The 12,077-nt window shown below is 42.8% G+C and overlaps 1 protein-coding gene across 2 annotated transcripts in view; it reads left to right on the top strand.

Moving 5' to 3' along the window:
• The first annotated feature begins 437 nt into the window (after nt 1–437).
• ZDHHC2 (zinc finger DHHC-type palmitoyltransferase 2) overlaps nt 438–12,077 on the top strand; it is a 72,640-nt gene continuing 61,000 nt past the window's right edge. Inside the window, exon 1 of one of the 2 annotated variants that reach the window (XM_047771881.1) lies at nt 438–944. In XM_047771881.1, coding sequence (XP_047627837.1) covers nt 818–944 — 127 coding nt within the window. In that variant the 5' untranslated portion in view covers nt 438–817. Of the gene's footprint in view, nt 945–7,726; nt 7,834–12,077 lie in introns of those variants that run through there. The other variant, XM_047771882.1, reaches the window with a different exon arrangement.

Raw genomic sequence — 12,077 nt, 5'->3', positions numbered from 1 at the left:
TAGTCCTTGGGTCTAAAGCACCAGCCCCGCCCTGGCCGCCCTCCGCCTGTTTATCAGGACCCACAAGTTGAAAGGAGAAACGTTCCAAACTGGAGGCAGGGACACCGGCCTCGGCACCTAAAGAGTTGGCCCCAGCGCAACCCCGGGGGTGATCCTCCTCAGTGCTCGGCAGGCCGGGGGTCCCTGCCGCGGAGGAGGCTCCGGGGCTGCCCCTCCCCTCCCCCCGCCCCGCGCGCGTTTCCACGCCCCACGCGCCGTTGCCGCCGCCGCAAGTACCCTCGCCCCCAGCCCAGGCCGGTTCGCCCCAACCCAGGGGCCAAGAGGGAAGCGGAAGAGCCAAGGTGGGCACCTTCACTGCCCCCTCGGGCACCCCTGAGGTGCCCAGCGGCTAGGGTGCAAGGGCCCAGGGCGCAGCGGGGACCGCCCGGAGTGCCCCAAGAGCCCGCCCGAGGGCGCAGCTGGCCGCACCGGGCAGGCAGCGGGGGGCGGGCGGGACGCGCGGAGGCGGGGCGGAGGCTCCCGCCGCCGCCTCCGCCTACTCCTCCTCCTCCCCCTGCTCCTCGCCCGCCGCCTCCTCGCCCTCTGCTCGCAGCCACCGCCTCCGCTGGGGTGAGGAGCCGGGAGTCCGCGGCGCCGGCTTGGGGCTGTGGGATGGGGAGTTAGCGCCACGGCGGCGGCAGTGGCCGCGGCGCAACCGGCCGCCGCCCCCGGGCTCGTCCCGCCGGGGACGCCGGGCGCGGCCAGCCCGCCCCAGAGCCAGGCCCGCGGGCGGCGGCGGCAGCGGCGGCGGAGCTGGGCAGGTGGATGCGGCTGGAAGATGGCGCCCTCGGGCCCGGGCAGTGTCAGGCGGCGGTGCCGGCGGGTGCTATACTGGATCCCGGTGGTGTTCATCAGTCTTCTGCTCGGCTGGTCCTACTACGCCTACGCCATACAGCTGTGCATAGGTGAGTGCGTCCCCGCGCCCGGAGGCCGGCACGACCCGTCGGCAGCCCCTCCGCCGCCCACCTCGACAGTCCCTGGACGCGGGGACCTGAGCGCACGGCGCCGCGCTTCCTATCGCCCCACCACCGGCCCCGAGCGCCCGGGCACCGCCAACTCGCCGCATCTCTGCCGGCGGCGCGGCTGTAAACAGCCTCGGGGCAGCAGCCTCCTTCCATTCGCACTACCCTCGCCTTGCTCTCACAACTCTCCTGTGACGGTGTCACCTCCACCCCAACGCGCCCGCAGCCCAGCCATCCCCTGCGCCTTCCGCCTGCCACCGCAGCCACACCCCCTCCCACGGCAGGACAGTAGCCGGGAGAGCCGTTGTGCCCGCCGCCCAGTCGCCGCGGTGGGAGTGTGGGGGCGGTGAGCCGGAGAGGCTGCGCTGGAGGCTAGAGGGCTCCGAGCTGGGCCCAGGATCCGAGCTGCGCCAGACTCGCGCGGGGGACAGTGGCCTCGGCCTCGGATGTCAGATCTGTCCCTTTCTGGTTGTCCTTAATCCACTTTTAAAGAAATTGTCATTGCACTCAGGGGCGTTTTTGCTGTCTTTATGATTTGAGAATTGCCAGTTGGAGACTTTCTGGTTGGGGGGGGGGTGCGTAGGGTGAGCTACTAGAAAGTATTTTCGAAGATATATGCAATACGCAAGGCCATGATTTAGATGTTAGAACAATAGATGGGAAAAAAAGAGATGACCCTCCGATGTTTTTCTTGCAGAGTGGCTCAAGTCCAAGTTTTCGGTTCCTGAATTGGTGGAGAGGGTACTTTTAGTGCTGAAGATTAGAAGAAAACAAAAAGTCAATTATGCGCAATTAGGGGATACAATTAGGTTCCTACATGTAAGCAGGCTTCTACCTTAGAGGTTTTATGAAAGCTGATCAGTATTATCTGAAAAGGTGCTAAACCAGAGCATGACCTCTCTGCCAGTGACTTGTGAATGCTTTTTGTGTTTTGCGTTTTTTGCCCTGTGGAGCACTAGCATCTGGTGAGAGGAGGAGAAAGATTAAGTAGTGGCCTGTTTAGTGGAACCTTCTCAACTTCAGAATTTTGTAAACTGCCAGATTCTGACATAGAATCTTCTCTGAAGCCATCTTACCTCAAAATGTTGCCCCTTGTGAGAAATAGTAGGTGTCAGAAGAATACACCATAATAGTACATAACTTTTAAGAGACCTGAAACTAATTTCCCATTTCACATACTTTTAAATTTTGATGTTATTACTTTGTTTTTTGAGTTTAGAAACAGCGTTTCAGTACCAAAAAAAAGTGAGTCTTTAATTAAAAAAAAAAAAAGAATTGGGTACTGAAGTTATCAAGGCAGCAGCAACTGAGTGTGTAATATTCAAGTTATCTAAAACATATAGGAGGAAAGTTTTCAGAAACATGTAATTTTTGTATTAATTGTTAATGCTTAAAACAGCTTGCCTTGTTGAAGTATATGGTATATGTTACATAACTATTAAAAACCTTGGTTGTATTTCATTCTTTCACCCTCTTAGAGCAGTGAGCAGCTTCCATTAATGTAACTGATACAGAAGACAGGAAGTCTGGGAAGGCCTCAATTTATCAAAATAGGCAACATATTTGCCAGTGTTGTCACATTAAGCTAATAAGCTTAGCCTGATCCACAATCTCATGCCCAGTCAGGAAGAAACATGAAGGCAGGGAGAGCTTTTCTTCTCTTACAATTACCTCTGCCTCAGCTGGGTTTCTCCATGGAGAGCTTGCTCTATTGGATTGACAGGTAATGGGGGACGAATTAAATGGAAAATCGCTGTTCTCTAAGTTTAAGCTAAACCTAAACTATCCATAAAATCCTCATCACTCTTTTAGTAAGTGAAAATGTGACTGAGAGGGGGAATGCCTTTTTTTAAACTATGTAATTGACATGACCTATTATTGATACTTTCCCTTGTGATCAAAAGCCAAGTTTCCTTTATTGTGACTGCCTCCCTAGCCTGCTACAGTGACTGTCACATTGAAAGCAGTAGATAAATAGTCTTGAATAAACAAAAATTCAGAGGTAATATCTCTGAAGTTGTCAGAAAGTAGTTTTTATATTAAAGCTAGAGGAACAGATTCATGTGTGTGTGATGTGTCTTTTTAGGGCCGCACCTGTGGTATGGAGGTTCCCAGGCTAGGAGCCGAATCGGAGCTGTAGCCACTGGCCTATGCCACAGCCACACCAGATCTGAGCTGTGTCTGCAACCTACACTACAGCTTATGGTAACGCCAGATCTTTAACCCACTGAGCAAGGCCAGAGATTGAACCTGCATCCTCATAGATACTAGTCAGATTCCTATCCACTGAGTCATGACAGAAACTCCAAAAATTTTTTTAAGTGATTTTTATTTTTTCCATTATAGCTGGTTTACAGTGTTCTGTCAGTGTTCTACTGCACAGCAAAGTGACCCAGTCACATATATATATACATAAATATGTACTCTTTTTCTCACATTATCCTCCATCACTAATGACTAGATATAGTTTCCAGGGCAATACAGCAAGATCTCATTGCTTATCCATTCCAGGTGCAATAGTTTGCATCTATTAACCCCAGGCTCCCAGTCCATCCTACTCCCTCCCCCTGCTCCCCCCCCTGCCCCGGCAACTACAAGTCTATCTTCCAAGTCCATGCATTTCTTTTCTGTGGAAAGGTTCATTTGTGCTGTACATTAGATTCCAGATACAAGTGATGTCATATGGTATTTGTCTTTCTCTTTCTGACTTACTTCACTTAGTATGAAAGTCTCTAGTTCTATCCATGTTGTTGCAAATGGCATTATTTTGTTTTTTATGGCTGAGTGGTATTCCATTGTGTATATATACGATATTTTCTTAATCCATTCATCCGTGGATGGCCATTTAGGTTGTTTCCATATCTTGGCTATTGTGAATAGTGCTGCAATGAATATACAGGTGCATGTCTTTTTCAAGGAAAGTTTTTTCTGGAAATGTGTCCAAGAGTGGGCTTGCTGGGTCATATATAGAAACAAATTGTAAGTAACCATACGAAAGGCAGGTCCTAGAGTCTAGAAGGCAGAGCAAATTGAAAATGATCTTGAATCTAGAAATTATGGCAATTGGGGAGTAGTAAACTCAAAAAGCTCAGGTAGCCTTGGTTAGGTGGGAAGGGAATGAGGGTGACTACTGTGGCAGGCACACAAAACCAGGCACTTCTCCTTTTCACAAGCAAAGCAAGTGGGAATGCCAACCTTCTCTACCCACCCACCCTACCTATCAGCATCATTCTCTTCTTAGACTCCCCAGCCCCTTGTGGAAGTTGCTATTTATGATCAGATTTTCCAAATTTCACCTATAAAACATTGGCCAGGGGTGGGATCAGAGGGTGAGGGATGGGGGCTGGGAACTGGAGTAGTAACAAACAGAATAGTAAAACAGGGCAGCTTACCCTGGCCTTTTTTCTGCATTTGCTGTCAGCTGGAGATGACCCTGAATATAAATTACTCTGTGCCCTTTGCTGAATTAACTGCAATTTAGGAGTAGTGCTTACCCTGGTATCCTTGGAAACTGGAGATAATGATTCTTATTACAGTTTGTTTCTATATTTAACAACATGAGTGTGTGTGGCTCTCTAGGCACTTTTTCAATTAGCATAATGTTTGCTTAGTGTTTGTATTTTAGAAAAATAAACTCATCTCTCTTTGGGGGATGAAAATATATGTGATGTACATATATTGTATGAGAGTCAAGTATTTGGGGTGTTTCTATTCTACTAAATAAGAGAAAATCGATCTGCTAATAGTTGATCATTCAGAACATGTATATCTCGTTTATCGATTACTGGGCTCTTCTATTCCTATTATTTCTCCCTTTCTTTCTTCCCTCTCCCTTCTCCTACTCTCTCCACTCCAGCTTTTTTTGTGTCTTCTGTCTTGATCCCTTTAATTTCTTAGCTCATTTTTCCTAAAGTAAGACAAATTCAAAGGACAAAATTTCGAAGGTAGTATTTTAGGATACAGAATAGAGGGAGAAAGGGTAGTTTGCAGCCTCAGGTGTCCTTGGTTCAGTGGGCATCCTAAATATGGTTTTTATGTTTTACAGGTCCATTATGGCAGTTATTGTGTTAACTTTGTTGAATAAGGAACTGAAGTTTTCCCTTTTAAGTGCTAACATTTAAAATTGTTGTAACTATTTTTCTACCTTTTTATTTGATTTTTTTAAATTTTAAAGTTATAGAAGAGTTTCAAGTGTAGTACGAGAACACATACCCTTGTTTAATCAGTTTGGTTTCTGCTTTTCTAAAGTGTATTCCTTCCCTGCCCTCACTTTAAGCAGGTGCTATGAAACATTTATGATTATGTTATGTGCTCTTGCGACTTGAGGTTTGCTTGTGGATTTACTGAAGTCATTTCAAATAATCATGATAATTGAAAAGTTTCAAAATCATTGGGACCAACTTGCTCTGGAATTTGTAGATGAAGGTTAAATGTTCAAGAGTTGCCATAAGTTGTGTGTCCTTTCTCCAGATTAACCAATGTGATCTCAGCTGCATTGGTACAAATGTTAAACTGTCTCCCTTTCCTTGCAGACCCCTTTTTAAATCTCTCTAGCCCAGTGAAGTCCTTTAGCAAGTCCTTTAAACTTTTTCGTTGCTTAAATAAGAGTTAACAGAGCTCTGAAAGTAAGCTAACAGCCTTTACACAATGGTTTCAGAATTTTGAAGGGGTTTATAGTTTGGGCCAGATAGTTACAATTACCTAACACTGCTGTTGTAGCATAAAGGAAACTTTAGATAATGCTTTAACAAACGGCTATGACTATGTTCCAATAAAGCTTTGCTTATAAAAACAGTTGGCCGGCCAGACTTGACCCTTAGGCCATATATTTCTGACGCTGGAGTGTGTTAGAAGTTAGACCATTAGAATATTGGGGGTTTACTCATGCTTTTGCAGTTTATTAATAAGCATCTCTCAGAAGTGATTACAACCTCTTATATTCCACAGTGGTAATTGAAAGATGTTCACAAATTACAAGAATCAGTCTACATACTTAGGGATCAGTTTGGGAGATTCACAATTATGTTTTCCTTCTTTTAAAGATATCTTTATGGATAAAATATGTAAAACTTCATATTGGATTCTGTTACAGCATGATCTACCATTAAGTCAAGACCATTGAATGTTCAAGGATAGAGACTGACTGGAGCTCTAAGGTGTTTTCCATCATGAAATGAATTTGAGCCCCCACAGAGAAGGAACTGGGTTCTTGTTTTGCTTTTTGTTCTTGTTTTCTGGCCACTCCTGTGGCATGTAGAAGTTCCCTGGCCAGGATTTGAACCCACTCCACAGCAGTGACCCCAGGCACTGAAGTGACAATGCCAGATCCTTAACCCACTATACCACAGAACTCCGGTGTTCTTGTTATTAGTAAGCTGTCATTTTAAAAAATTATGCAGGATATTACAGCTCTAATAGAAAAAAGTTTAGACAGATGATCTTGGGATTATATATGTTACCATCTGTAATTATGAAAATAGTGTTAAATGACATAGAAAGCATATCCACAGAAAACCGATGCTTACAAAATATCTAATACCTAAATACTTAGAAATTATTTCTTGTTGACAGTAATGTTACAAAATGTATTTGTTCTCTGACTTTTCTTGATATTATCAAATATCTTAAAGATTTAAAATTGAATAGAGGGATAAAAACTCAACATTTCTTCAACTCTAAAATGCAAATATACAGAATATGATAATGCTCCAAATTCTTATTCTGTGCACCATTTGACTTTACTATAAATGGTCAATGGGAAAGGAGAAAAAAATAACTCTGCTTAATAGCTTTCTGGGTTCCATTTAGTGTGTCAGAAAACTTTTTAATTTATATATTGGACAGTGCAGCATTACTGTTTGCTATTAAATCCTGTTAGAGATAACATATATAGAGTAATTACTACTGCACTTAGCATGCAGAGGGTCTTGATAGAAGTTGAATGAATTGATGTCTGTGGTTTTTATGAAAACATGCAATTGTGTAATATAAATAGGGAAGAGAATAGATTGTAGAAGTTAGAACTCAATTTAAACTGAAGTTTGTTGCAAAAAAAAAAAAAAAGTTTGCTTTCAAATGCTTACTGAGAATGCTGTCCTTGGCATTAAATGCTTGCTCAAGTGTTTCCACTAATTAAGAAGAAGCTGAAGGGATAGTTTCCTAAGTCAAGATAATTGTCTCTAGAGAAGGTGCATTTTCACAAAGTTAGAAAGAGGCCAGCTTCAGAAGGGTTTGGTCAGGGTTCATTCAAAAGCATTTTTTGAACCCTTGTTATGTGCCAGGCACTTTCCTCCCACAGAGATGATTTTGAGGAGAACTGAATAGAGATCTTTTCCTAATAGCTAAGGGGAAAAAATGCCTTTGGAAAAACAAAACAAAACTGAAGCTTTCTGTCTGGCTTGGGCATGAGGAGAAGGGTTGTTACTTTGAAAATATGTCCTCCACAGCACAGGGGCAGGAAAGTAGAAATGAAAAACAAAACACCCTACTCTTCAGAGCCTGCGAATTTGTTGCTGAACCAATGCTAAAGAATAATCAATACAGTAGGTAAAAAGAGCTGATGGACAGCACTCCAATAGTAATGACTGTATTATCAGTCTTGTCACACCTAAGTATCTCAGAGCAGGATTGTGACCAGTAGTTTTCATCCCTGCTATGAACTACATGGCTGTTTCAGCATCCTCATTTCTTTCCTGATGCTTGGACAACGTTTACTCTGCTCCCAGCTCAGAGCCTGTGACTTGGTGAGGAGGCAGAGAAATTCCTGAATACAACTCATTGAATCCATGGGAAGCCTGGAGAACCGAGCTGAGATGAGCAGAAGCCAGAGAAGGTGGGTGAAGTGGACCTCACATCCTACCAGAGTGGCCATTCGAAGGAGCTGCCCCCCCTAGTGGCTGGCCATCCTTGAGCACCAGCTGGCTATCCTTGAGCGCTGGTGCCACCACTGCTCCCTGTGACTCCAAAGATGGTTCCAGAGCATCAGCTGGCTAAGCCGTTGTAACCATGCCCCAGGCAACAGGGTTTAGCAAGAGCAGGTGTTTGATCTCTTTGGCTTCCGTGTTGGGAAGAAGTGCCAGGAAGACAAAAAATAAGCAAGACAAATATTCCAGAGATTAGTATGGATGAGAAATTCTCAGTGAATGATTCTCAGTGATTTTCATTTGTTTCATTTGTTTTTCTTTTTCACCTTGATGGAAATTTTGTGGGTTTTTTTCTCAGAAAAAGGGAGCCATGACTTACATATTATACTGCTGATTTCATTCATTTTGACAATTATATCACATCTCTCAGCCTTCTTTTCTCTAGGAAGTGGTGAGTTCATGAGTTCCCTGAGACTCCAACACTATGTGGCAACTGGAGAAACACTATCTCATCTTACCTGCAAAATGATAGGTTAGCCATCATCTATTAATGTTCTCTGTTGGGAAAACAGTTTTGCAAAGATCATTTAGAAAGATAGTCTTAATAGTATGTGGCATTCTGTGATTTTTATATTACCCTGTGGATATAGTACAGAAAATTAGTAATAAAACTATAACATCATTGGCTTAATTTCTTTAATGGTCTGTTAAAATTGTTGAAATATTTTCTCTCAGATTCTTTTAAGGGTAGTTTTATGATATCATAATTGTTACCTCAGTCAAATGCTGAGAATGGAAAAGGGTGGAATTTGCAGGGCATGGGGTGGGGTGAAGGCAGCAGGGAAGATGTAGATGACCTGATTTCTTAGCAGGCATATGTTAGCACTAAAGTCACTGGCCAGGATTGCTTGAAATTTTTCCTTTCAAAATTGAATCCCGTTTTGAAAGAGTCATGTAGCATTTTTCCTAATTTGACTTTTCATCTGACTATGATTTTAAATTCAGTTATAAATATTAGTGCCAGGAATGTTTTGAACAAGCCATTTTCATTTGGGAGACCTCAGAGCAAAAATATCTACTGCATTTATCGTCTTCGTGCATCTCTGCACTCTAAAATGCATACTTGATGTAGTTCATTTTAGATATGTTGTTGATTACATTTTTAAATGCAGATGACAGAGGAGTGCTTTTATAGATGACTGAGCTTTATTTCTTTGCCAGTACTTCTCCATGGAATCCTGAGATTTTTCGTCATGTGAAGTGTCAATTAAGCTTTCCTGCTGTACTTAAAGTATTTTAACCTCTTTGGATTTATTCACTAGCATTGCCACCCTAGAGGAACAGAATGGTCCAGATCAGTATATCAATAAAATAAACACCAAGAAATAGTCAAAAAAATCTTTTTCTCTACATCCTTTAAAACCAAATATTCAAAGGGTATAATAATTTCAAGGTAGTTTGCTTATCTTCATGGTCGTCTTATAATAGATAAAATCCTTGTAAAAAGCAGTTGATGTATTTCTAAGAGCTTTGTAGATTTACTCATTTGTAATTCGATGAAATTTGGCAGACCAGAATGCTTTGAGAATGTCATACTTATCCATTTTCTTATATATGGGTAAAATTAAATTTCTGCCTCTGTTTATTGCATTATGTATGGGGAAAAAAGAATCATCACTGTATTTGAATTAGTATGTTTAGAATGAGGTGACTTGCACTGTAAACCAGCTATAATGGAAAAAAAAAATCATTAAAAAAAAAATGAGGTGACTTAAAACCCAGACTAGGTTGTGTCCCTGATGGTTCTGAGGGCCCAAAGGTGATCACGAAAGTGGGGGTAGTGGCCGAATCTGAGGTGTAGCTTTTCACCAGATTGGAAGGGGATGTGAGAGATGGTGCAAATTAAAGTGCAACCTTGGTAACGTCCATATAATTCACATTAGAAATACTGTAGTGGGAAAAAGTACCTGCTCTAAGTCAACTGATGTTGAGCCATAACCACAGACATCTGATACCATTTACAGAGTGAGCAAAAGATTTAAATTTTATGAGCTTCAAACTGAAAGTCCTAAGCCTGCCCTGAATTTCAGGGGCTAATTTGTGATCAGGTTTATTACTCAGTGGGCAACTCCATGTGACATGTTTTAGGAAGAAAGACAGTAAGGGATTTATGTGCTTAACTATGACTAGTGATTATCCAGGGCATCTCCGGGGGGGGGGTCCATTAATACAGCAAGACGAAGGGCAGAGACCAGCTGGACTTAATCAAGGTTTTTAATTATAGCATATTTGTAATGAAATGCAGCTTATTCCAGGACTAGGACATACTAAAAACAGATATGCAGAACTGAGAGCTGTCTGTCACTTGGAGGGGGTGGAGAGTAGTGATTCATTATAGACCCCCATAAACTTGCATTTTAGCAAAGAACTTTAAAATCCAAGAATTTAATGCATTTCAGCCATCCATAATTTATTGAATCCCCTTTCAATTTATTCACTCATTCAGAAATACTTGTTAATGGCTCCTAGAGTTTACATTCTAGCTGGGGGAGGGGGAGAACATAAGAAACAGAGTAGCTTATATAATATGTTCAAGGGTTGTAAGTATCATGCCAAAAAAAGCAAAGAGAAGAGCAGGAAGGATTGCAAGTGCTGTGAAATTTAAAAAATTTAAATTTTTAAACTAAAAAAATTTTTTTGATCACCATAATAAGTCTAGTTATCATCTGCCACCATACCTACAAGATATTACATAACTATTGACTGTATTCTTCATAGTGAACATGTCAAACTTGTGACTCATTTATTTTGTAACTGGAAGTTTGTGCCTCTTAATCTCTCTCACCTATTTCTCCCTTCCCCCTACTAACCTCCCCTCTGACAACCACCTCTTTGTTCTCTGTATCTGTGACTGTTTCTGTTTAGTTATGTTGTTGATTTGTTTTGTTTTGTTTTTTAAGATTCTACAAATAAGTGAACTCATACAGCATTTGTTGTTCTTTGACTTATTTCACTAAGTATAATGCCCTCTAGGTCCATTCACGTTGTTGCGAGTGCCAAGATTTCATTCTTTATTATGGCTGAGCTATATTCCATTGTGTATGTCAACTTAAAAATATGCACAACTTAAAAGTTGAGAGTTAGGAGTTCCTGTTGTGGTTCAGTAGGTTAAGGATCTGACGTTGTCTCTCTGAGAATGCAAGTTTGATGCCTTGCCTTGCCCTTTGGGTTAAAGGATCAGGTGGTACCAAGAGCTGTGGTGTAGGTCACAGCTATAGCTGGGATCTGGCATTGCTGTGATGTAGTCCTGCAACTGCAGCTCCAATTCAACCTCTAGCCTGGGAACTTCCATATGCCACAAATGTGGCCCTAAAAAGAAAAAAAAAAGTGTGGCAAAATGAGGACTATAGCCTGGGAGGCAGCATTTCAGAAGGCTCTGAAATACCACTCCCAAAAGGCAGGGGGAAATATCAGAATATATGTGATTTTGGTGAAGGGGGAGGTACATGCAACCATGCACACATTTTGCAGAAGTTTGCTGCCAGTCTCTTGAAGGTTACTGCTAGTCACGAGGAGCAGATATCACCATGAAGGATTTTAGTGCTTTTCTAGATACAATGAGATGCAATAATTGGGCTTATGAAATCTTATCCTGAGAATATCTAACTATCTGAAGACCTGTTCTGGCCATTTCCCAGAGCGCAGAGGGCCTCATTCCTGATCACCCTGAGCTCTTTTAGGAGGTGTTGAGGGTCTGCAGCTGCAGTGGCTCATGATTCAACCTGTGTAGAAGCAGATGGCAAGTGCCAATCTCTAGTTCATATATTTATATGTAACATCTTTATTCACACTGTGTGTGTTTGTGTGTGGTGGGATGGTCATGGAATTTAAGCAGTGACCTGAAGATGCTGAGGGATTTAACTGTGCCAACGCTGGGAAGAAATGCATCTCGGGCGGAGGGAACAGTTGTGGAGGTCCTGCAGCAGGGGTGAGGAGTGTTCTAGCATGTTAGAGGAAGAACAAGGTCACTTTGGCTGGAGGGATGTGAGCAAGGGGAAGGGAAGTAGGTGATAAAGTCAGAGAGATATGGGAAAGGTACAGGTTATGGGACCTCATGGGCCATTTTGAGGATTTTGGGTTTACTCGGGGGTGAAACGGGGGTCCTCGGCAGGGCACAAGTAACACAGTGACACTTCAGCCTAAAAAGATCATT

This window comes from Phacochoerus africanus, chromosome 3 (genome assembly GCF_016906955.1).
Source record: "Phacochoerus africanus isolate WHEZ1 chromosome 3, ROS_Pafr_v1, whole genome shotgun sequence".
NCBI lineage: Eukaryota > Metazoa > Chordata > Mammalia > Artiodactyla > Suidae > Phacochoerus > Phacochoerus africanus.
The sequence above is the reverse complement of the archived record's forward strand: the minus strand, read 5'-3'. Positions and strand labels throughout refer to the sequence as shown.